This window comes from Eschrichtius robustus, chromosome 3 (genome assembly GCF_028021215.1).
Source record: "Eschrichtius robustus isolate mEscRob2 chromosome 3, mEscRob2.pri, whole genome shotgun sequence".
NCBI classification, from domain to species: Eukaryota; Metazoa; Chordata; class Mammalia; order Artiodactyla; family Eschrichtiidae; genus Eschrichtius; species Eschrichtius robustus.
In genome coordinates, this window is record NC_090826.1 from 112,023,021 (window position 1) to 112,048,384 (window position 25,364).

General features: G+C 52.2%; 2 protein-coding genes across 2 annotated transcripts in view; one reads left to right on the top strand and one right to left on the bottom strand.

Moving 5' to 3' along the window:
- The first annotated feature begins 9,996 nt into the window (after nucleotides 1-9,996).
- On the top strand, nucleotides 9,997-19,061 carry LOC137760659 (immunoglobulin superfamily DCC subclass member 3-like). Its single transcript, XM_068537586.1, has 14 exons — nucleotides 9,997-10,057; nucleotides 10,181-10,369; nucleotides 10,888-11,032; nucleotides 11,113-11,243; nucleotides 12,662-12,668; nucleotides 13,160-13,175; nucleotides 14,754-14,868; nucleotides 14,954-15,112; nucleotides 15,253-15,418; nucleotides 15,714-15,958; nucleotides 16,523-16,711; nucleotides 17,061-17,190; nucleotides 17,606-17,735; nucleotides 17,829-19,061. The coding sequence occupies exons 1-14, from the start codon at nucleotides 9,997-9,999 to the stop codon at nucleotides 17,856-17,858; spliced, it is 1,713 nt and encodes a 570-aa protein (XP_068393687.1). The 3' UTR covers nucleotides 17,859-19,061.
- A 2,363-nt stretch (nucleotides 19,062-21,424) lies between these two features.
- The window catches only part of GATAD2B (GATA zinc finger domain containing 2B), an 83,200-nt gene continuing 79,260 nt past the window's right edge, over nucleotides 21,425-25,364 (bottom strand). The window contains exon 11 of the mRNA XM_068540850.1: nucleotides 21,425-25,303. Within this exon, the coding sequence (XP_068396951.1) occupies nucleotides 25,170-25,303 (134 nt within the window). The 3' untranslated portion in view covers nucleotides 21,425-25,169. The remainder of the gene's footprint in view (nucleotides 25,304-25,364) is intronic.

The window sequence follows — 25,364 nt, forward strand, 5'->3', positions numbered from 1 at the left end:
TCCTGGGGCACAGGGACCTGGTTTGGTATCACCATCTAAGACCCGACCAGGCACCCAATTGGGGCCAAGAGCCACTCCCAGGGCTTCCCTGGTGGCGCAATGGTTGAGAATCTGCCTGCCAATGCAGGGGACATGGGTTCGAGCCCTGGTCCGGGAAGATTCCACTGCCGCGAAGCAACTAGGCCCGTGAGCCACAATTACTGAGCCTGCGCGTCTGGAGCCTGTGCTCCGCAACAAGACAGGTGGCGATAATGAGAGGCCCGTGCACCGCGATGAAGAGTGGCCCCCACTTGCCACAACTAGAGAAAAAAAAGCCCTCGCACAGAAAAGAAGACCCAACACAGCCAAAAATAAATAAATAAATAAATAAAAATGCGTTTGAACTTAAAAAAGAGCCACTCCCAGAGCAGGACAATTTCCCTTACGCAGTTATTTAGGGGATCTAAATGCAAATGGCCAGCTGGCTATGTTTCTATGGGCTTTCTCCCCCTCAGACTTGTCTAATTGGTGACCCTTCTTATAGGGAGGATCCTCTAGATGAAAGGAGAATGGTCACTGGTATGGCCAGGTAAGAAGCGTAACAGCTCCACCTAACAGACCCAAATGGTACACCTGAAGCCCACTCGGCAGTACCCACAGCTGAACCAAATAGGGACCCCAATGAGGGAGGAATGCCCTTATTAGAGCACTACCATAAATGCATCTTGGCAGGACTTTGAAAGGGGAACCAAAGCAAGAGTTTGAACAAAATTCAAGAAATTCAGCAAAAAACAAATGAATAGTTACCAGCTCTACAGACGTTACACTGTTGCAGATCCTGAGGCCCCTGAAAATACTAGAATGGTAAATTTATCCCTTTCTGGGCAAAGCACCTCAGATATCAGGAGAAAGTTGCAAAAATTAGGTGGTGCATTTTTTTTTTTTTCTATTTTTTGGCCGTGTGGCCATGTGGGATCTTAGTTCCCTGACCGGGGATCAAACCCTTGCCCCCTGCAGTGGAAGCGCAGTGTCTTAACCACTAGACCGCCAGGGAAGTCCCTAGATTGGTTCATTCCCAATGTACCTTCTCAGTTGGTAGCATCAACAGGGAACAATGACAGAAGAAAGAAGATGCAAAATGTGACACCACTTTTCTGACAGCGGCATTGGATTCCTGGAAGGCGAGTAACCCAAAGAGAGGTGAGCCACCACTGGAGAAGGAACAATATGCTTACCGTAAGGAGAAAGGACATTGGAAAAACGATTGCCCTAGGCTAAAACATAAGAAAAACAATAAAAAAACTGGAGCCTCTCATATTGCTAGGGAACCATTGACCAAAGCTGCCTGCCTTGGTCAGGCACGATGTATGATAACAACTTGTCTTACAACCGGAGGTTCCGATAAGGAATATGGTGCTGCCCCCAAAAACTAACTGGGAGAATTCGGTAGGGGCCAAAAGTAGGGAAGAGATGCCAGTCCATAATATTGTCCTACCAACGTCCCAGGATCCTTCTCGCTGGAATCCATCTTGGCTGAGAGATGCGTGCCACACAAGGAAGGACCCTGAGTCAGGCCAAATATGGGCCAAGCAAGATGAATGGCCAGAGACAACCTGGAGACTAACCCCATCACCATAACACCCGAGACCTCGAGCCACGTGGCAGAGCAGCCCTCCCGGCTTCCCTTACCCTGTGGCTCTCTGCCCCAGTGCCCCTTCCCAATAAAGTCTCTTGCTTTGTCAGCACGTGTGTCTCCTCGGACAATTCATCTCCGAGTGTTAGACAAGCACCCACTCTCAGACCGTGGAAGGGGGTCCCCCTTCCTGCAACAATAAGGTGGAAAGAGAGGAACACCCTGATTTAATGAAGTGGCCCAGGGGCTCCCTTGGACTTGAGGCACTATTGGACTTGAGGCACCCAATTCCAGTTTCACCACAGGAGCCCCAGGTAAAATTGACAGTGGGGAATGAGCTGATTGACTTTCTGATAAATACAGGTACAACATACTCTGTGGTGAGTGCCAAAGCAGCACAGAAAACCTCTCAATCCATCCCAGTCACTGGAGTCTCCTGAGAAGTACAAAATCGTTCGTTCTTACAACCTCTAGAAGGCCAACGAGGGGACCTCACCTTGAGGTCCCTCACCACGTAAAAGGCAACTGGTTAGCTAGCCAAGCTGCAAAGAAGGCAGCAAAGGAAGGTGGTTATCGAGCCATGATAGGATCACTTCTCCCACAGATTGACTTGTCAAAATACCAGCTGGTGTATTCAGAAAAGGACAAAGAGAGGACCAAAGAGTAGGGTTTCATTCTGATCACACCTCGCCTGGCTGGAAATGTAGCGCACAAGGAACTGTTTTGATCCCTCGGGCACTCTTGGACACTGTGCTGCAGCACGTTCCTAATGGTACCCATTATGGGAGAGATGCCACCTTACAGTGGAGTCAAAACTATGCAATGGGGCCTAACCTACAAAAGACCATTCAGCGAGTCACTCAGAATTGCATGATTCGTGCTAAAAATAACCCAAAGACTGCTGTTAGACCTCCCCAGACAGGGACCCAACGCAGAGAAACCTGCCCCACCAAGGACTGGCCAATAGACTTGACTGCTTTGAGCTGCAGAAAACTTCAGATACCTGCTAGTGTTTAGACCCTGTCTCAGGATGGGTGGAAGCATACCCCATCTGGACAAAAAAAAAAAAAAAAAAAAAAAAGCCTCTAAAGTGGTTAAAGCTCTCCTTAAGGAAATTATCTCCTGATTTGGATTAAATCATTACCATTAACTGGAAACTACATTCTTCCTGGAGACCACAATCAATAAGAAAAACCGAGAAAATGAATCCTGCCTTAAAAAGGAGCATTGCTAAAATATGTCAAGAGACTAATTTAACTTGGGATAAGGTCTTGCCAGTTGCCCTGCTACAGATCAGAATGGCTCCCAGAAGCAAGCTTAAATTAAGCCCCTTTGAAATATTGTATGGTAGGCCATTCCAGGTGTCTGCTTGGGCAGAAGAATGTATAAATGCTCTGAAAGACCTGGCAGCTGTCAATTATGTTAAAGCTTCGGGCACTATACTAACCTCTGATCACGAGTTTACCTCCAACAGCTCTGCCTATCCAACTGAAGCAGCCTTACATCCTTTCCAACCCAGAGGAGACTTGAGTCCTGCTTAAAACTTGGAGAGAACAAGGGCCTGAACATCAGCTGCTTGCAAGGTGGACAGGACCACATGTTGTATTACTTACCATGCACTCGTCTGTGGGATTAACTGGGGTAAAGCCATGGATTGATCACACTCAGATTAAAGCAGCACCACTGTCATCAAAGAACAACCCAGCTCCTAAGAGGCCTGGAGAGCAACGGGTCTGTGAACTCTTAGAAGGCTTAAGGTTGCTCTTTAAAAAAAAAAAAAAAAAGGTATTGAGACTGTAACTTCATTGTAGCTGGAGAAGGGTCAACCTACTTGTTTAATCTTGCCCAAATGAATAGCACAGGAATCTTGTATAATTATGGCACAGTCAGAAAGTTAAAATCAATAGATATGTACGGGCAACTGGAACCAAAACTCCAAGTCCGACTACAAATTAGACAACAAAGGGCTAAGGGGTTTCATCAGGTTCAAATAGTTGTCGATAAAAAAAGGAAAGAGGAATGTACTACTGACTAAACGATTCTAATTTCCATTCCATAATCACCTCTTTGTAGGCACAGTTCAGCAGGACTAGAGCGGTCTTCATCCCTTTTCACACAGGACTGTGGAATGGGTCACTGACAGTGGGGAATTATAATAGGAAAGGACCTTATAATATCAATAGAATACAAAGTTAATCACTAAAGGGATGTTGCCTATAAACTTAAATTATACATAATGGGAACCCTGCATCCCAGGTAATGAACCTTAAGGTAAAATACCTTTATTTAGCTCACATTCCCACCTGGGAATGGCTGCAGGAAGAAATTGACATATCCCCTCTGGGGTCTGGCTGGAACCAGGACTTTCCCCCTCCCCTTTTAGTATAGAACTCTAACTAGGAAGATGGTTCTTTGGGGTGCTAGTCTGCCACCTTCTCAGTCGGCGGCCTTCCTGAATGAAGTCGCTACTCCTTGTCCCAACATCTCATCCACTTGCTGCGGGGCAGGCCAATCAATCCAGAGCAGGAGCTTGAACTTGGTAACATTGCTTTTATTAGATATGATAATGACATTACAGCTACGGAAAAAAGTGTGTTTTTAAAAAGATGCACATAAGTATATAGGTGTGGAATGAGATGATGTCCAGGATTTATTTGAAAATGCTTCAGCAAAGAAAGGGAAGACTGAGGGAAGATGCGCCCAGCAGAAGGAACAGAGTGCGAAGTGCCAGAGACTGGCAAGGACCAAGGCGAGGTGGGGGCGGGTGGGTAGCGGAGGGATTGCCAGGGATCAGGTCCTGTGGGGCTTCGGAAGAAACATCCCAGGGTGAGGACAATAGCCCCGAGGGCGTGGGGAGCTTAGTAGGAGAGGGACCGTTTGGGACGGGGTCAGTGTCAGGGTACAGGCGCGGGCCGTGGGCGGGAGCAGCCTCCCCAGGCTTTCCGCTCAGCTCTGCGCAGGAGAGAGAAGGATGTGGACCAGAGCCGAGGGAGGTCAGGCATGGCCTTGCAAGGCTGGCTGGCTTTCCTTTCATCTTCCCTTTACCCTGTGCTGACAGGGAGTGCCACCTGCTCTGGCTTTGGGCACCCAGCGGGGACCATGTGAAGTCCCTGTCCTGGTGGAGCTTACTCTCCAGCTGGCGAGATGCACAAGAAACCCACACAGAGGTGAAATGAGGAGTTGGGGTGACAGTGTTGGTGATAGAATATACAGGGATCCTGTAGAGTTTTCTATTTGCTGTATCAAATTACCACAGAAGTAATGGCTTCAAACAACACAAAGTTACTATCTTAGGGCTCTGTAGTTGGACTTCAGGCTTGGGTCCCACCAGACTAAGAGCAAGGTGTTCCCAGGGCTGCATTCCTACCTGGAGGCTCCAGGGGAGTGTCCTTTCCTGCCTTTTCCAGTTTCTAGCGGTCACCCACATTCTTTGCCTCTCTGTTCTCTTCCTCTCCAAAATGGGCGACAGAAGCTTGGCTCCCTCTCCCATCACATCACTCTGACCTTTCTCCCTCTGACTTCTGCCAGCCTCTTCCACTTCTAAGGACCCTTGTGATTACATGCACCCACCTGGCTCATCCAGGATAATCTCCTTCTTTTAAAGTCAGGTGACTAGTCACCTTAATTTCATCTTCAACCTTAACTCCCCTTTGCCATGTAACCAAACATATTCATAGGTTCAGGGATGAGGACATGGATCTCTTAAGGGCCATTATTCTGCCTGCCACAGACGGGGAGACAGATGGAGATAGAGAAAGATGGAGGAAGAAAAAAGGGTATGAAAAGAGATACAGATCCTGGGTGAGAGGAGGGTTGTGGAGAGAGAGAGAAAAGAGACACCGTCCCAGGTGTGCTAGAGGGGCCCTCAGAAGGATTTCATCTGCTAGGCGCACCTTCCAGGGAAGTTGTTCCAGAAGAGCCTGCGGCTGTTCAGGGTTAGGCCAATTTTTAATAGGGAGGGAGGAAAAGAGGGCAGCTCTCAGCAATTCAATCCTGCCAGCATTTCCTGAGCATCAAGGCTATTCGGGAGACTTCCCTGGTGGTCCAGTGGTTAAGACTCTGGGCTCCCACTGCAGGGGGTGCCGGTTCGATCCCTGGTTGGGGAACTAAGATCCCGCATGCCACACAGTGTGGCCAAAAAGAAAAAGGCTATTTGGAGCCATATTCCTGGGATAGCACCTCTCAACCTGGGGCTCAGGGGGTGTATGCAAATGTAAGTCTCCTTGGCTGGGGGTTGGGGAAGCTTTCACCAAATTCTCAAAGGGTCCTGGGACCAATAAAGTTAACTCCTGTCTTGAGGAGTGCTTAGAATGTACCTGGCTGCAGCCACTTTGGAAAACAGCTTGACAGTTCCTCAAAGTGCAGAGTTACCATATGACCCAGAAATTCCATTCCTAGGTATGTACCTGAGAGAACCGAAAACACGTCTCCACACAAACTGTACATGAATGTTCACAGCAGCATTATTCATAATAGCCAAAAAGTGGAAACGACTCAAATGTCCATCATCTGGTGAATGGATAAACAAAATGTGTTACATAGCCATACAATGGAATAGTGTTCAGCCATAAAAAGGAATGAAGTACTGATATGTGTTCACTACGTGGATGAACCTTGAAAACATCATGCTAAGTGAAAGAAGCCAGACACAAAAGACCATATGTAGTATGAGTGCACTTATAAAAGGTGTCCAGAATAGGCAAAGACAGAAAATAGCAGAAAGTAGACTGGTTGCCTGGCAGGCGCAGGGGTGAAGGAGGGGGCAGATGGGTAGTGAATGTTAATGGATACAGTGTTTCTTTTGGAGGTGATGAAAATGTTCTAAAATATAGATTGTGGTGATGGTTGTGCAACTCGGTAAATACCCTAAAGCCATTGAATTGTACAGATTAAATGGGTGAACTTTAAGGTATGTAAATTATCCCTCAAACTGTTCTTTTTTTTTTTTTTTTTTTTAAGGCAATCTCCCCGCTAAGGCCACCCCACTGCCTCTTTCTTTTTTTTTTTTTTTTTTAATAAATTTATTTATTTTTTTTTTTAGCTGTGTTGGGTCTTCGCTTCTGTGCGAGGGCTTCCTCTAGCTGCGGCGAGCGGGGGCCACTCCTCTTCGCGGTGCGTGGGCCTCTCACTGTCGCGGCCTCTCTCGATGCTGAGCACAGGCTCCAGACGCGCAGGCTCAGCAGTTGTGGCTCACGGGCCCAGTTGCTCCGCGGCACGTGGGATCTTCCCAGACCAGGGCTTGAACCTGTGTCCCCCACATCGGCAGGCAGATTCTCAACCGCTGCGCCACCAGGGAAGCCCCCTCAAACTGCTCTTAAAAAGGAGGAGGAGAAGGAGTGGCACTTGGCCCTTAAAGTATCAATACAAAGCATTTCACCCGATCATCACAACCCTGAAAGGCAGGTCTTGCCCTTCCTCCCATCTTACAGGGGGGCATATCTCAGAGGTGAGGGATACCAGTCCAAGGCAAGATGACTGGTTAATGACAGAGCTTGGACTTGAACCCAGGTCTTCTGTATTGGTCGTACTTTGTCCTGTGGGCCACTCTGGAGTGTGAATTAGGAGGTGACAGCGTAAGTGCAGCAGATAAGGAGACATCTTCTTAGTAGGTGCTGGAGAGGGGTTTTGACAGGAGGAAAACCAGATAGGGGGGCAAGACCAAGCACTGCAAATGCTCACCTGAGCCACACTCTATCCTAAGCCCTTGCCTCACTTAATCCTCCCAGTCATGAGGGGGAGGTTGTTTCTATCACATCCACCCCCATTTTATCAATGAAGCTGGCTCAGAGAGGTGAGGTTGCCTACAAAGGACACAGCTTGTAAGTGATTTGAACCACATCTTCCTGACCTCAGGGCCTGTGATCCTTTCCCTCTCCAGGCTGCACTGATTGAGGAGGCCACCCCGGGGAAGGGGTGAGAACCTGCATTGGAGGCTCCAGGACAGATGCAGGGCTGGGTGAGGAAGGCCCAGTGGGGAGGCTGCAGGCTCTCTTCCCACAAGGCAATCTCACTTAGGGGTAGCCCAGGCTCAGTCACCCCCCAGGACTGCCGGTCTAGGAGGAGGGGCCTGAGCTGGGAGAGGCAGTGTTGGATGAGTTGATTCTGAATGCCTGTGCAAGAGGTGGGGAGCCAGAGAGGAGGCTGAACCTGTCGGGGAGAAGGCTGAGGATGGGGGTTTGTTCTGAAGAGATGAGGGGCACAGCCTGAACGGGCAAAGCCAAGGAGAAAGAGAGAGGGGAAGGGGACTCGGGGAGACTGGGTCAGGGGCCAGACTGGCTGGAGCTTCTGGGGACAGAGGCCTGGATGCTTGGGTCCTTGTGTTCTGCCCCAACTAGATTCCCTACCTTGCTTTTTCTCCTCATCCTTTCTCACAGACAACCCCCCCCCCACCTCATCTTTCCAGAAACTTTGCTTTTAGGGGGGAGGCTGCAGTTTAGAGGAGGGAGGTCCTACAGAAATAGTTAGGTCTGAACGTCAGCACCTTCCTGAGTCCCAGGCTCCTCTGGTGAAAGGGCAGCCCCCCACTTTTCTCATGTTTAGATGGTCAGCCCGGCGAGGGGAGGGGCCCGGGTTTCTTTCTTCTCTTTAGGATTGGGCAGTGGAGGCTGGATCCCCACCTCCTGCCTTCTGGCCGCCTCCCCGGCCCGGAAGGCCCCACTCCATTGTCCCAACAAGAATAGAGAGAACAGCTTTGGAAAGTGACACTGTGAATGGTGAGGGGGCTGCTGGGGCCGTGACCAAACTAATGGGATGAGCTCCGTCACGCTGGGCCCGGCTCAGCGCCTGGGACGGCGACTCCTCTAGGAGAGTGGGGCTCTGCGCCCCTCCCTGGGACCCCCAAATCAGACCCCAGGCCTCCCCGTTCTGGCCCTGGATCCCCAGAGTCGGTCTTAGGGGAGCAGATGCCTCTCCCCACCCCCAGAACCTCACTCATTCATCAGTGTTTGAGAGGGAGTAAGGGGTGGGTCTAAGGCTGGGAGAAGATTCTGGAGGCTGGGAAAGGGGCGGGCTCGACCCCCCAGCTTTGCCCTCCTCTCACCGGCCGCCAGCCCTCCCCTGTCCCCGCCCCAGTTGTCTCAGTGTCTGGGTCCTGGCCCTGAGAGGAGGAGCAGTGGGGATGGGGGAGGGGAGGGGCTCAGGCTGAAGGCAGAGAGGGACCCGGCTCCGGGGGAGACGGAGCAGGGACAGCAGCCTCCAGCCCGGCCCCCGCAGACCCGAGGCTCGCCGCAGCAGGGCCAGAGCCCCAACACTGTGCCCCCTGAGTGTGTGTGGGGGATGCCCGCAGCCCGGGGCCCCCAGGCTGAAGGCGGAAGGCCAGAGCTGCCTGGGGGGCAGCCGGGGCTGAGGGGGCCAGGCCTGTGGAGACACGGGGCCAGGGCTGTTGCTGCTCCAAGACTGGGGTTCGGGGTCGGGGCCTGCCGGACGTGCGGGGGAAGGAGCCTGAGGGCAGTGGGGGGCAGTGGGCGAAGGCCAGGTGGGACAGGTGAACAGAAGGATAAGGCGGAAGACACAGGGGTGTGAGAGTTGGGGGGCAAAATGGGGGAGGGAGGCGTGGGGCGCCGAGCTGATAAGAGCAGAGGCACTGGAAACTTGCAGGCAAGCAGGGAGGACAGGTATGTACCTGGGGGCAAGAGCTGTGTAGAGGGAGAGCCTGGGGGAGCAGACTTTGGCTACCTTCCTGGGGCTTCGCCAGGAAGGAAAGCGGGGGCTGTGCAGTTAGGAGGGGCTGTCGGGCAGAGGGTCTTGGAGAGGCAGGGATCAAGAGGTCTCCCCGCAGGAGTCCCGAGGGTCCCGAGGCTGCCTGAGCCCTGGGCCTGTGGGTTCTGGCCCCTCCAAGGCTGCCGTCCGCCTCCGCCCTCCGCTGGGCAGGTCCCTGCTCAGCCTCGTAGGCTGAGTTACCATATCCACGCGTGTGCGTGTAGTCGGGGTCTATGCACGTGGGTCCGCAGCTCTGCTCGTGCATTTCCGGGCCCGGGACGTTGGTGTCTGTTGCGTATTTGCGACTTTGAGTCTGTAGGGACATCTCTGTGTGACCTGTGTTTGTATCCTCTGCGAGAGTGTCTGGGATGGAGACTGTGTCTGGGTTATGGGGTGGCCTGTGAGGTGGGGCTTTGCAGTCCAAGTGTGTGTGTCTGTGAGTGAGTATGTGAGCGTGCTCCTTCCCTCATTCAGCGGCGGGAGTCGCGGCAGTGGGAGGGGAGAGCCAGGAGTCCTGGGAAGCTGACCCTGTGGGCAGACACGCAGATGGGCCGGCGGGGGAGAGAGGGGACGACCTCATTGTCCCCCGGGGAGCACAATGCCCAAGCCTGGGCCCCTGACCTCGCCGTTGTGCCCGTGCCGCCCCCTCCCCGTTGCCAGGGCCCAGCTGAAAGAGGCCATGGATCATGGCGGCCCTGCTCCTCAGACTGCAAGGCCCTCCTCCCCCTCCTCCCTTGCTGCCCCAAGGTGCCCCCAAACTAAAGTCCTGCCTCCTCACCCCTCGCCCAGGCCGAGAGGGGCTCAAAACTGAGGGGAGGTGGTGGGCGCCAGGAGGCCGCCGCGTCCTGGCCTCGCTGGCTGTCCCCGCAGGTCGCGCTGCAGGCTCTGAGCTGGCCTTCCTGCGGGAGCGCCCACTGGTGCTGCCATGCCGGGTGGAGGGTGAGCCACCCGTGTCCATTTCCTGGCAGCGGGATGGGCTGGCCCTGGCCAACGACAGCAGTGCCATCCTGATGCCCGACGCTCCCTGCATCTGGCCACCCCGCCCTCCCGCGCCCACGAGTACCACTGCCTGGCCCAGAACCGCTTTGGGCGCCTGGTGAGCCGGTGGGCCCGGGTGCAGCTGGCAAGTAAGTGACTGGGCTGCTCCTGTGCGGGCAGGGGGGGCAAGAATGCGCAGGGGTACCCACAGACGGCACCCGCGGGGCACAGAATTGCCCAGGGTGGGCCTGGGCAGTACCGACTTGGCCGTTTAGACGAAGTATATGCACAGTGCCTGGGGCACCAGAAGAAAAAATGAATATAATAATATATAATAATGCGTTGTTATTTTATAGTGCTGGATTATATTTGTCTTGATACCAGTGCAAATGTAAAACAGAATTTTAAATGTTACAGAGGAAGGCAAAGTGCTTATGGCCCAAAGAAATCACAGACGTGAGACTGCAGGGGTGCAAGAGAGACGGTCAGCAGGGAGTGGCAGCCGTGGGCACAGAAGGGGAGCTGGGGCTCTGGGACAGAGCTGCTGGCTGCAGAGCCGGGGGCCAGCTCCCTATGCTCAGGTGGTCCCCGTGCCCTAGGTCTGTCGCGCTTCCGTCAGCATCCAGAGTCCGTCGAGGTTGAGCCGGGTGGAGTCGCCCGCTTCCAGTGCCTGATCCGGGGAGTGCCGGAGCCTTCCGTTTCCTGGGAGCACAACGGCATGACCTTGAGTACTGCCAACCACCGGTGAGCAGCAGCGAGAAGTGGCGGAGTGGCAGGCTATGGGCCACTGCACAGCCACGGACCCCCGACTCCTGCATCCTCAGGGTGACGCTGCTGCCTCGTGGCATCCTCCACATCACCGGCGTGAGCCGGGCTGACGTGGGCACCTACCGCTGCGTGGCACACGATGTGGCCAATACCCACCACAGCCAGGATGCCTGGCTGACCCTGAAGGGTAAGCAAGGACCAGGGGAATCAGAGTGGGCACTGGGCAGAGAGGAGGGTGTGGGAGCTGGCACCACTGGGAGTGGGTGTGGCTGATTTGGTTGTATGTGGCACAAATACTCTTGAGCGCCGGCTGTGTATGAGGACTCTGCCGGGTGTGGGAATATAGCAGTAAGCAGGCGGAACGGGCTCGGTCCATCACTGGCTTCCCAGAGCTGCCAACTGAGTAGAGAGGGAGGTGCTGTGGGAACCCAGGGCAGGGGCCTCTAACCCAGCCTTGGGCTGTGGGCAAGGGCTGCTCAGGGCCTCAAGAGAAAGTTATACCAAGCTGGCTGTTGAAGGGTGAGCGGAGAGAGGCAGTCCAAGGTCAGGAAGGTGGAGAGGGTGGCATTCCTGGCATTGCTTTGTGAAAAAGCACAAGGGTGAGAATAGCACAGTTCATGCAGACAGTTCCATGTTGCTGGACCACAGAATGGGCAGAGTTCAGGGTAACAAAAAATGGATGTAGGACAGGTAGGTGAGGCCCATCATGAAAAGGAGTTTGGACTTGATCCAGAGAGCAGTGGGAGCCCTTTATGGGTCGAGTGTGGGCTCCTGTGTCTCGGCTGGGAGTGAATGGCTGCGTGCGCTTGTGTTTGTGAGTGGTGTGCTTAGATGTACATATGCGTGTGTGTGTGTGCACATTTGCATGTTTCCTCTTTGGGGTGAGGACGAAAATAGCTTTGTACCTGAGATGAAACACCCAGAACGACCCCAAATGCAGGCCATGTGGGGGTGGGAGAGTTTTGTGCCCAAAGTGAGGGTCACAGCAGAGCCCCTGAAGAGTTGGCACCTAACAGGAAACTGAGGTAACACTGACGCCACAGCCTGAAGCCGAGATGCCACCGGGGATGTGAACGGAAGGTGTGCGTGAATCATCCACTAGGGGGCCCCATAGTATAGATAACCAGTGAACCTTGGGCAAGCATCAAGGCAAAATTTCACCAAAGGGTGCTTAGTTTTTAAACTGAAGACTGAAAGGGGAAGAGGGGGATCTGTTGTGTCTCTGCTCTGGAGCTGACTTAGAAACTGAAAGCAAAGGGTGGGGATCAGGGGCTCCTCCCTGAGAGCAGAGGGAAGCCTGGGTGAAGTTCTTCTGGCTTCCCACTTCCTGTTCCCATCAAGCATCCGGGGCAGGAGGGCAGGGCGGGATGCCAGGCTTCCATGATGATCAGTACTCCTGGCCAAATGCCGGGCTACGGGCAGGCACGGTTCCTCCATCCTGCTGCATGTAGAGGCGGGGAAATGAATGTCCAAGAGAGCTTCAGGCAGCTGAGAAGAAGCAGGTGCCTTTTGGGCGCAGAGGATCAACCAGTAACTGAGGGTTCATGGGTTGCCTAAATATCAGGAAAGGAGCTGGGGTCAGTGTAGACTCTTCCCCAGGGACAGGAGCTGGGTACCGAAGCCCCAGCCATTCACTCCTAAAACACTTCCCTGGGGCAGGCCTTACCCTGGGCAGGCACCAGGGACACAGAATTTCCCTGGCTTTCGAGGCGCTCACAGCGGCAAGAGGGGTATGCTGTCAGCTGTCCAGTGCTTCCAAGATCCAGGTTTGTGTTCCGCCTCTGCCGGTCCCTCTGATGTTGAACAAGCTACTTAACCTCTCTGACACTTGCTTTTCTCATCTGTAAACTTGGAGAAATAAAAAGCACTGCCCTCACAGGCTTGTAGTGAGGATTAAAGGGGACAATGCATTTGGGGCTCACAGTATAATGCCTGGCACGCGGAGAGGTTCAGCCAGGGATGTGTGAAGTGTCATTACATGGGCCAGCTCTACCTCACTGAACGGTCTGACCAGGTGGAACATGGCCTCCTTGGCCAAGGCCAGGACATTCCATTCCAAGACAGTCCACAGCCTGAACTAGAGCTCGTGGAAGGCAAACTGAGGAGTGCCTGGTACAAAGTAGACCCTCAGTATATGATGGTGGGATGAATGGATGAATGAACGGAGAATGGGTGAAATACTATTCTAGGCCTTGAGGCAGATTTGAAGATGTGGAAGAAGACTTTACACCAGTACTTGAGAAACTTTCATTTTAGAGACAAAATTTTGTGTGAGAAGTTTTATGTTTTTTGTTTTTTTCCGTGTGGCTTGTGGGATCCTAGTTCCCCAACCAGGGACCAAATCCAGGCCCCCTGCAGTGGAAGCACAGAGTCCCAACCATTGGACCACCAGGGAATTCCCGAGGAGTTCTTTTTTTTTAATATTTACTTATTTATTTATTTATTTATTTGGTTGCGCCAGGTCTTAGTTGCAGCAGGCGGGCTCATGTGCGGCTCGTGGGCTCCTTTAGTTGTGGCATGCGAACTCTTGGTTGCGGCATGCATGTGGGATCTAGTTCCCTGACCAGGGATGGAACCCGGGCCCCCGGCATTGGGAGCGCAGAGTCTTAACCACAGCGCCACCAGGGAAGTCCCCAGAGGAGTTCTTAATAAGGGACATTTATGAAAAGGTTAAAGATATGTTGCAAAGTCTCATAAAATACAAAGTGGTAAAACAAGAATGGGGGTGACTGGATAAAGGAAAACAAAGGCCTGTTTCCCCTGTTGTTCACAGCTATTTGTTCCCAGTGTGGGAACAGCGCCTGGCATACGGCAGCCCCCCAGTGATGATTGGTTGAATAACCTAATAAAATGGGAGAGGGTGGCATAAAATGAAGACCCAAAGAGCAGTGTATTTCAAAAAACATTTGCATCCCTTCTGAGCAGTTGAGACCTGCTGACTTCTCAGGGGGGCCTGGCTTTCTTTCTGAGGGAAGGGTCTCCTGCCAGTTTTGTGGGTGACTTAGGGAAGGGGACTAGGCCCCTGGGTATCCCCCCAGGGTACCCCTCTACCTGGCCAGTTCGTGTTCTGACACTGCTGCAGGCCCTCCAGGGGCACCCTGTAGCGGGGCATGCTTACACCCTCTCGTCTTTCCGCCCCTCCAGTTTAACTTGGGGCCTGCTTAGTACACCAGAGCTGCTTAGCCCTGATACAGGCAGACCTCGGAAGTATTGCAGGTTCCATGCCAGACCACAGCGAATATCACAATAAAATGAGTCACATGAATTTTTTGGTTTCCCAGTTCATATAATAATCATGTTTATACTATACTGTATCCTATTAAATAGCACTGTCTAAATAAACAATGTACATACCTCATTTAAAAAATAGTTGATTGCTGAAATTGCTAACCATCATCTGATAACGCAGGATTGCCACAAACCTTCAATTTGTAAAACAAACCAAAAAAACGCACTATCTGTGAAGCACAATAAAACGAGGTATACCTGTACTTACTGCCATAGGACCCTGGGCACGTAATTTTCTTTATCTGTAAACCAGGAGTAAAATAGCAGCCGCGCTGGGGTCTGGTCACTTGAGGACTAGAAGGGTCCTCCGGGAGCAGAAGTGTGTCCTGGGCGCAGGGGGAGAGTGCTGCTGCCTGATCCTTCGACTTGCTATTTCCACCTCACAGTGGGATCCCCACGGCTGCTGCAGGAGCCCGAGATTCTGTCTGGGCCTCAGAACCTGACGCTCACAGTGCACCAAGCGGCAGTGCTGGAATGCATCGCCACAGGCCACCCACGGCCACTGGTCTCCTGGAGCCACCTGGGTGTGAAGCCGCCCCGTCCCACCCCGCCTCCTGGAGCCCCCAGCACTTGGCACTTCCGCAGCTCTGACCCCTCGTCTCCCTGTAGATGGCCGCTCCATCGGCGTAGAGGGCATCCAAGTCCTGGGCACCGGGAACCTCATGATCTCCAACGTGTCGGTCCAGCACTCGGGCATCTACGTCTGTGCGGCCAATCGGCTGGGAACCCGGGTCCGACGCCCAGCACAGGGAGTCCTGCTCGTGCAGGGTGAGCCCCGAGGGCCGGCCAGGGAGGGTCCTGGGGCGCCCCATCCCCCCATGGGAACCTGAATGGGGAGAGGGGCAGGGGCAGGAGGAAGGTGAGAGGCCGGGCCTCATGGCGCCCTCCACCTGCCATTGCCTGCCCAGCTCCGCCCGAGTTTGTCCAGTGGCCACAATCCTTGTCCAGGCCTCCAGGCAGCAGCGCCGTCTTCACCTGCGTGGCCCAGGGCGTCCCTGAGCCCTGGCTGGCCTGGTTGAGGAATGGGAAGGGGCTGAGTCCTGGGGATAACATTCGGCTAACCCACAACAACAGGTAGCTGAGATACCCCTGTCCCGCCCCCTCCACCCTGCCTGACTGCCCGATGTATCCTCACCTGCCCCAGGCGTCCAGCCCCACCTCCTCACAACACTCTCTACCACCCACACAAACCCCCTGCATCCACCTCCACCCACGGGAGGCTCTGCCCTGCCTGCTCCATACAAGCAATGCCCACACACAGGTGGTGTGTCCTTCTGCTTCTGGGCAGGTCTGTGGGTCTCACCACCCAACCAGGGCAGGGGACTTGGCGGGAAGGAACCCCCAGTGGCTACGTCTGTTTTTCCCTTAGCACACTGATGCTGGTGGGGATCTCAGCGGAGGACGAGGCCATCTACCAATGCGTGGCAGAGGACAGCGCGGGCTCCAACCAGGCCAGTGCCCGCCTGGCTGTGACAGGGGACCCAGAGCCACCCCCTGCCCCCAGGTGTCTGCAGGCAACGGCTCTCTCCACCTCTGCCATTCTAGTGTCCCGGGAACCACCGCCCTCCAATGGGGACATCACTGGCTATGTGCTGCACCTCCAGCCCGTTGGAGGTGGGTGTGGGTGGGTGGATGGGAGTCGCTGACCCCAGCCCACTTCTCCCCTGACTGGGGGTGTCCCTGGGCAAGTTTATCTCACTCTTAGTGACCCCCAGGCCTGTCTGGACACTGGCCGGGCCTCTGGACCTGTGGTCCTCTGGTACTTCCTTCTGCTCGTCAGCCCCTTTCTCATCCTGGCTCTGACTTCTGCAGCCCCCTTCCCTGCTCTCCTTGGAGACCTAGCTGAGGCTTTGTGCCCACTTTGTGGGGGTGGGGGATGTTTGTAGTGAGGGAGAGGGATGCTGGTTGCCAAGCTGCTCTGCTTCTCAGAGCCAGCTGGCCCGGAGCTCCAAGAGGCCGTGGGCAAAGGCACCTTTGAGCATGTCTTCTCCAGTCTGGAGCCTGACATGGTCTATTCTATCCACTTGCGGGCCTACTCAGCAGAGGGTGCCAGCCAGGACCCTGCCTCCATCCACGCTTCCACCATGGGCAGCAGTGAGTGACACCCTCTCCAGCCTTGTAGAGCCCCTGGCCTCAGGTGGACAGGGCTGCCAACCAGCTCATCTCATTTCTCTGCAGCCCCTGCTGCCCTTGGCTTCTCCACCAAAGTGCTCAACGCCACCTCTGTTCAGGCCTCCTGGGAGCTGCCATCCCAGCTGGGGCCCATCCAGGGCTTCAAAGTCTTTCACCGCAAGCTGCCCGCTGCCCATTTTGAGGGGCCCCTGCTCCTGGCTAGCACTGTCAGTTCCTTCCTCTACACAGATCTGGGTGAGGCCCTGAACCTTCTTGTGCCCCCTCCTCAGTGTGGTCTTGCCCCAGGCACTGAGCTTCCTGGCCCAGCCAGGCCTGTTCCCTTCACAATCTCCTGCTTCTTGCAGAGCCAGCCGCCCGCTATTAGATCAAGCTCCAGGCATTCAGTGGCAACGGGGATGGTAACAGCAGTGCCCGTGTTGTCTCTTTGCGTGATGTGCCCCTAGCCGCCCCTGGTGAGGGTAGCAGGCCCGGGGTCAGAGCAGGCTCTTCCCATAGGACCTACGGCTGCCAGTCTTCAGGGAGGAGGAGGGGCCTGAGCTTTGCCTCCATCCTGGTCCTCTGACAGATGGCACTGTGTCCACAGAGTCCAAGGCTGGGTGCTCCTGCAGCCGGGGTGAGAACAGCTCGCTGCCTGGGGTTGTGGTGGGCATCCACGTGGGCCTGGCTGCCCTCATCGTTTGCCTCCTTTGTCTCCTGCTGGGCTGGAGACACAGGTAAGGGCCAGGATGGCTATATGTGGAAAACTGCTAGGAAGACAGTCTGCACTATGGTGGCACAGGCCCAAAGAGCAAGAAAGGGCTTTTTTAATCCATGACTAATCTGTCTTACAAATGAGGACACTGAGGCAGAGAGAGAGGGCCAGTTCTTCTCACAGCTGTGTGGTATCAGGAGTGGGAGGAGGCCTGGTGGGCTGCAGGAAGCAGGGCAGAGAGCCACTGGGGCTCCCGAGGCAGAGAACAGGTGGCAGAAGTGGGCCAGAGCCAGATCCCTGCCATCCTGTGCACAAGGAAGGGGCCCAGCGTCTCCCGCTGTGGAGTATGGAAAAGGATGAAAGGCTGGGGCTGATGGATGCTAAGCCAGAGAGAAGCCCCAGACAGGTCAGGGCGCTGATCCTCCCTATCCGGGCAGCCTCTTCTGCAGACACGGGTCCCAGGAGTGCTGGGCAGTGCCTCAGACTGCCTCGGACAGAGCTGGGGGCTGCAGAGGCCAGGCTCCGAGTGGAGGGAAGCCGGGGGAGAAGACTGAACTCATCACCCAGGTGAGGGGCATTCAGGTGAGGGGGACTGGGAAGGAGAAAGTAGTGTGCTTTGAGGCTCTGGGGCCGAAGCCTGATCACCACCTTCCCTCTCAGGTGACCGTGGAGCAGCCGCCCTTACCCTAGGGCCCTCCAAGTTGGCTCCCTCCCAGATGCCACTAACTCCGGCCCCACCAAAGAATCTATGTCACCTTTCCCTGCCACCCCGGAGTCAAGAAAGAACCAAAGGTCCCTAAGCCCCTCTCCGGGGAGGGTCAGGTCTGACCATAGGGTGAGAGAAGAGGTTGTGATTTCTGTTTCTCCCTTCTCCTCAAGAAATGGGGAAATCTGTGTCTTCCCCAACACACCAAATAACTCAAACTAAACCATGCTCAGGTGGGAGTTCTCTCCAACCCATTAGTCCTCCCTCATAACACCATCGAATATATCCTCTTGATCCAAAAATGAACTACCCAAAGATATATAGCTTTAAAGCTCCCCCCCAAGAGGGGACTCAGGGCAAGGGGCTCTGTCAGCAACTCCATCTTCCAACCCAAACCCCCAGTCTGAAATCTGTTTGTCTCCTCATGCCTAAGCTGGAGTCTGACCAGGGACAGGCAACCTGCATTCCTGCTGGTCTAAATAGGCAGGTGGGCAAAGGGGCTGCCAAGTTCCTTGCCCCCTTGTCCCAACAACAGAAGAGTTCTGAACATCTAAGCTCACACACGCTGCTTCTCTGAGCAACCAAATGCCCATCTCCCCCTTTCCAGATCCAAAGCATTGACCCCTTTTCGGGAGGCATGCCTCCTCATCTTTCTATTTTTGAAAGGAGATACTAGTTTGCGTTGAGGTTCTGTTGGCCTTGAATCCCTTGTAGAATGAGCACAGACGCTGTGGGGCACCCCACACATCTATTCCCAATTCTAGGTGTCCAAAGAGCACCTCTTTCCCACTCCTCCCTCTGACCCTCCTGGCCCCCTTGTCCCTCCTCGTCCAGCTCTACCACAAACCTAAAACCAAACCCCAGGCTCTCCCTCAATCTGCCGCCCTCCAAGGCTGTCCAGTATTGTGTCAAAAAGGGGGTAGGGTCTTGGAGGAAGGAAAACCCAGGTCTTAGGGGGACCCCAAACACTGTCTCCTCTGTGCTCTTGTAGGATGATGCTCATACCAGTGACAAGACCTCCAGCAAGGCTGGGCCCTGCCCCTCCCCAACTGCACAAGGGGCATAAGCAGCTTTAACTAATAAATGTGGCAGGGGACCAAGAGGTTAAGAACAGCCCCAAACTTCAGGTCCCTGAGGAAGTAACATCCTCTCCTCTGGGTGGGCCTGGTCTAAGAGCTTTGTTGGAAATAAACCAAAATGGAAAAAATAAATTAGGATCTGGTTAACGTTCTGGATTGAAAGGAAAACCTGGGGAAGCGGGGGTGATGACATGGTAAGACAGAGCAGTTCCAGATCTTTCAGGGGATGTTGCACTGAGGCTGAGGAACTACATATTCTGCAGTTTGCTAAGGAAAGAACAGTGTGAGCTGTTTTAAGGTCCCCACCTGGAGAAACCAGCATGCTACAAAGGATTGTTTTACTGGACCCTAGAGCAGTGTGATAAGAAGGGCCGAGGACAGCTAGGGTACACCTCTCCTTACGACAGGATGGAGGTCCAGCCTCTGGGTTAAATGCAGCCTCCTTACGGATACCTTTAGACCTTAAGTCATCAGGTAACTAAAGTGGGATCAGTGGCTTCCAGAACACTGGATCTACATAAAGGTGAGGGGAAGAAGAATACAGAGGTAAGCAGGGGCTTTAAATAATCAACACAATTGAAGAAAAGGCACAAACTAAAGGTACCCCATTGACTGGAGGGAGTATAAGTCATAGCTAATCTCCAGATCGCCCCTAAAATTCTCCCACCAAACTGCCCCCCCCACGCCCCCCATGACTAAAGCACAAGCCACAGGAAAGTTTAGAAACCATTCCTTTCTTTATTAAACATAGCTTGCAAGTGATAAATATTACAAAGTTTTTTTTCTTTTAATCCTTTCTCCAAAAATTAGCTTATTATTTGAATCTGTCACTGCTGAAATGCTCAGCAGCATCTGAAACAGATGGGAGTGTATTTGCCTTTTTGAAAACCAGTTTCTATTGGTCTTAGTTTTTTCATTTTAATTCCCAAACACAATGCAGAAAATTAGAATGAGTTTGTTTTTTGTTTTTTGTTTTTTTTTTTTAAAAAAAGGAAACTTAAAGAGTTGTGCAAAAGGGTCTTGTTCCCCTCCCACCCACCCCATTCAGAGAAGGCCATTCCCCATCCCACCTCCCTGCTCCCCACCCCACCACCAATCTATCCTTCCACCTTCACCAGGGCTTCACCCACCATCCTATACCCTCTCCAGGCTTTACCAGCCAAGACCTAGAGTGTGGGAGTACTCAGCCCAGGCTGTGGGGAAATTGGGCCCCTGAAGGAGACAGCTGTTGAGACAGCTGCCTTTAGGGGGTTCAGATGAGATCTGAGGGAAGGAGACAAGATGTAGACTATATCTGAGCTCTCCTACCAAGAAGTGAGTAAAGTTCTGCATCCTGTAGCTCACTAAGGGTGTGAGTGACCACCAACCTGGGGTATTCAATGGTCAACCACCCTTGAGGGCAGCTGCTTGTGAGGTGGGGCTTGGGGCCTGGTCCCTGCCCTTGGATGACTAGAGACATGAGGGCAAAGATGTCACAGGTTTAACTGATGTCCTAAACATCACTCTGCTGCCTTTCCTAAACCAAAAGGAACAGCAGGGGCCTGACAGCTCTCCAAGGGCACTGTCACACATTTACCCACTTCAACACTAGTAACTTTGGTTTCCTCCATGGGTTTTCAGCCCAACACTTTCCTCACCTCAAGTTTTGTAGGTGGGGAAGGAAGCATTTTAAACTTGGCGGCCAGATGATCTCCCCCTGTCTGCCATCAGTTCACAAATAAGAAAACTGAGACCCAGAAAATTAACTCTACCAAAGGTCACATAGCAAGTTAGTAGGAAAGCTTGGGACTAAACCCCAGGTCTCCAGACTGTGCCACCACCCACCTCCCTTTGTGTTGTGGTTCTCTTTACTCTCCACAGTCCGGACTAAGAGCCTTAGCTTTTGCAGTAACCCAGCCTCACCCCAATTTACAATGATGGATATGGCTCTCCCTAGGGGAGACTTGCTTAGGATGACTTGTTTGTTAAAATCATTTCTATCATCCCATGACAATCCACCCTCAAAGGCCCATGAAACTAGGTTCTTTTTTGGGGTTGGAGGAAATCCCTTGCATAAGAAAGCTTGACACTGAATTTTGTTATATAGGTATATTGTATATATGCTGATGCAATCAGAGGAAAAAAAACAGTGCAAATACAATTACAATTCATAATAATACTTGGTTTCAATGCCCCCGGGAACTGCCCCATTCCTCGGCTACCTCCCAACCCCCAGCACTTCCCCACAGTATCAACCTAATGCTGGGGGGTAGGGAGGGGGGGCAGGTTAGGGTAGGGAGTGGGCTCTGCCAAGGCAGTGCTGGTGACCCGGAGGGACTACTCCAGGGTGGGGAGGCAAGGCACAAATTAGGGGTGGGTGGTGGGGGAGGTGGCATCTCTAAGGAGGGATGGGGTTGGAGCAGCTGCCAGTCTCAGTGTGCTGGGCCCGGCCCACTCCCCTACCCACCCTCCACAGCCCTGCCTCCCTACCCCCTCCCCTTCCCCAGAAACCCTTTTGCACGGATCATACACAAACGGGCACATTACAAAATGACATAACACAGTTTCACAATATCCATGGCTAGGGCTTTTTTTTCTCTTTTTCAGTTTTTTTTTTTTTTCTACACAATGTACAATTCCTTTTAAATGGATCAAGAAATAGCTTATATACACGAATGAGTCCTTGTTATAACATCTCGGCAGCAAATATCATAAGCTAATGAAGGTCTTGTTGGAGGGGAAGGGAGCCTAGGACTGGGGTGTGGGGTGTGGAGAGAAGGTTATGCCTTCTGGAGAAGTGGGGAGAAAAGGGAGTGGTTGGGGAAAAGGAACAAAAGTAAAATATCAAGAAGCATCTTTACAAAGCAGTTCTATAGCTAATTCCTTTTAAAGGGGAAAGGAAAGGTAACCAAAGCAGGAAAACATTTATCTCTGTGTCTTAAAAAAAGAAAAATTGTCTACCATACATACATCCAAAAAATGTGGAAAAAGTACTTATTCCAGGGATGAAAGAAGTCCAGATGCTGTGGTCAAATGACAAAAAAAAAAAAAAAAAAAAAAAGACAAATAAGGACCTCTGTCCCTCAGTTTTACCCAAGCCTTACTGCTTATCCACCCATATCAGGCTTCTAGAGAGTAAGCCACTGTCCATAAACTACTACTACTTTTAAAGCCTCTGGGGATGGAGGAAGCCAGGCAAAACTGGTGGGATCCTCACTCTAGTATCACCCTGAGCTTCAATGCTCCAGGGGTAAAATAACTCTGAACAGAGGGTCTTTCCTCCTATCTTTAGGGCATGAGGTTTAGTGTCTGTGGGGCCCAAGGCCTGGGGATGGACAGCAACAACAGACTTGGAGGGACACAAGGCAATCAGTGATGAAAAAGTAGAGAAATGAGGAAAACAGAGAAGGACGGGGGAGAGGGAGGAAAGGGAGGAGGTGGAAGGCTAATACTTTACCATGATTAGGGGAACCTCACCCCTGTCACTAATCCCTGGGAAGGGTATGAAAATGGGGAGAAGAGAGGGTAAGAAATCAAACCTCAGTGATTGAGCAAAGGGTCACGGAGCTATACTAGTCAACAAGCAGCCTCTGTGTAACTGACCCTGAGGGGATAAAAACAGGGACGACTCCATCCTCTCCCCTATCGCCTCAGCACCTTGGCAGGCACTCGACTACAGGCTTTCCTTCCCCATCATCCCCCATTCTCGACACATATTACTTCCAAACCCCATTCAAAGGTGGCCTGGCTCCCAGGGAAGGGACTCAGCTCAGGGCAGGGACACCCCCCAGCCAGACGGTATTGCACATTCTCTGTTCCTTACTTTTAATCTCAATTGACAAACTTGGGTACCTCGTACCTCTGAGCACCTCTGAGCTGGGGGAGGGGAGACATAACAGAAATGGCACTTCATCATGGGGGGTGCGGGGGTGGGGGGGGGAAGAAGCTAGACAGACATGCCACAAGGCAAGATGACTTGCAGGGAAAGTATTTTTTAAAAAGCTTCCAATTTCGTGGAAGAGGGAAAAGCAAAACCAAACGATTTATCCAGTGCTTTCAAAGCACAGAGGGCAAAGGAGAGATGTAAGAATATATCTTTATATATATATATATAATTTTAAAATAATCCCAGACCCAGTTCCACTAACCCCCCTCCCTCTCCCACCACTTACAGTCAGGGATTCCACATTCCCCAGAAAAATACTCGAAACGACCCCATCACTACCTGTTACTAGCGTCTAGCTTCCAGATCATTTCACCACTGGGGGAGCCCAGACACAGGCTGCATCTCTGCTCCTTTATTAAGTGCTCAATGAATTTGGGGGAAGGGAGGAAAGAAAAAAAGCCAGGAAGGCCCGTAGGGCCAGTATAATCACCCACAGTGGCTCTGGAGTATGGGGAGTAGAGGCCAGTGTGGGGGGAACTGAGCCTGATTCCAGCTCCTTCTCCCATCCCCTCCCCAAACTTTATGGGGAGGATGTGCAGTTTGTGTGTGTGTTAATTTTAAAAGTGCCTTCTTACTTTAAAAAATTATTTAATTTTAAAAATAAAAGTGGGGGAACTTCCCCAGGTGGCTTTCAAGGGTAAAATGTTAAACTCCTCTCTTCATACCTCTTTGCTGAGAGTATCCCTTCCTTGAACTCTGGCAGCTTCTACGGCTGGAGAGACAGGTGGGCATACACTATGAGGAGAGCAGAAACCTCTACCTTTAAGGGGCTTCCCTTACCTCAAAAACAGCCTGGTCCTCTCCCCCTTCCCCCACAGTATGGGCAAATGGGATGCTAATCTCCCCAATCCCCAGAACAGCAACATTGCACAATTCAATTCATTCTCTACATTAGTAGCACTTAAGAAAAAAATAAAAACAAACAAAAAAGCAAAATTTATAGAATTCTGGGGAGAAAAAAGACAACAACTACTTGTATAGCACAAGTCCAGGATTGGTTTTGACATGAATTGTCTGGCTTTGAGCGGCTGGCTCTGCAGTTAGTGCAGCAGGGTCAGGGCAGGGCTCCAATCTGTTAGGTGCCCTCACCCTCATCTCCTGGCGCTCAGAGGGTAAAGAGACAAATGGGAGAGTCGCAACTGTTGGGAGGGAAACCCCTCTTTCTTTCTTCCTCTATTTCCTCCCTTTGACATTTCACTCACTCATGTCCATCCAACGTCCAGGACACCCAGCAAAGTCAGGCTAGGAATAGCCACTCCTCTATATTACAGATGGGGCTGTGGTTACCAAGGGCAGATTAGGATTTAAAAAAAGAAAAGAAAAGAAAAGAAAGAGATGGGGATGGGGGAGAATTTTACAAAGAAAATAAGATGAAATAATTTGGGGCTAGTTGGCCTGGAATAGACTTCTGTGTCTCCACTGGGGTCAGGAGACCAATCTCATTCCCCCAGCATCCAAAAGGCCAGGACCTGGTCTCAGTCCTCCTTGGCTCAACATTATGCTCATTGTCACGCCCCTTTCTCCCCCTTCTTTATGGGTCAATTCTAGGGTGGTTAAGTTTTAAAGCTTCTCCTTCCAGGCTCTTTCCCCTCATTCTTAGAGCCCAACTTCAATACTCAACACTGCCTCCAGAACTGTGCAGCTCAGAGACACCCCACAGCGGGTGTGCTATTCCTCCTTGTTTGATGCCACCACCTACCCCTGACCCTGGGGTTAAGTGCATTAAAAACTTCTGCCCCTAACACTCCCAGTCATGTCCTACCTGGCAGCTGGGGACCCTACTGCAATGCTCCTATCACTTAACTGAATGTCATTTGTGTTTACCAAAAAAAAAAAAAAGACGAAAGAAAGAGGAAAAAAAACATATTGGGGGGAAAATAAAAAGGTTTAACCGTCCACTGAACAAAGGGAGGACACACAACATCATTAAAAATGATAATAATAATTAAAGCATAAAAACAAACTTTAGAAACACACGTCAGAGGGCTTGGATTTCTCCCCAGGACCTCATTCTGACCTCTATCAGAGGCAAAGATCCACCTCACTGTTATAGAAAACTGAAGAGAGAAAGTGGCAGAAGAAGAGATCGCAGCAGTGTGAAATACAGGGGAGGTGGCGGGGCAGGGCGTGTGTTTTCTTGTTGATTTCTACTGTTTGTCTTCTGTTTTTCTGTTTTGTTTTCCGTGTATGGTAGGCACCAGTACAGGCACTGCATGCGACGGAAGTTGGGGGCAACGGGAGAGGAGAGGAGTAAAGGATACAAGGTTGGGGCAGTACAAGTGGAACAGGCGTTATTTCTGTCCACTGATGGACTGCGATATAGACCGAGGAGGGATCATGTCTAAAAGGTATTCCCGCTGTCGGTCTGCCAGACTGGGGGCTTTGTGTCCTCCAATACCAGTGTTCAAGTATGCAATGTTGACACCTAGACCCAGGAGACAAAAGTGGAGCGCAGGTATTAAAAGAGGAAATGACACCTTCTTCCG

Bases quoted from the DNA above. Each gene is read 5' to 3' on its own strand.
- LOC137760659 (XM_068537586.1), top strand. From the start codon at position 9,997: ATGGCGGCCCTGCTCCTCAGACTGCAAGGCCCTCCTCCCCCTCCTCCC. The intron at 11,033-11,112 runs GTGAGCAGCAGC...CTGCATCCTCAG, and splicing joins TTGAGTACTGCCAACCACCG to GGTGACGCTGCTGCCTCGTG. The intron at 15,959-16,522 runs GTGGGTGTGGGT...ATTTCTCTGCAG, and splicing joins GCACCTCCAGCCCGTTGGAG to CCCCTGCTGCCCTTGGCTTC.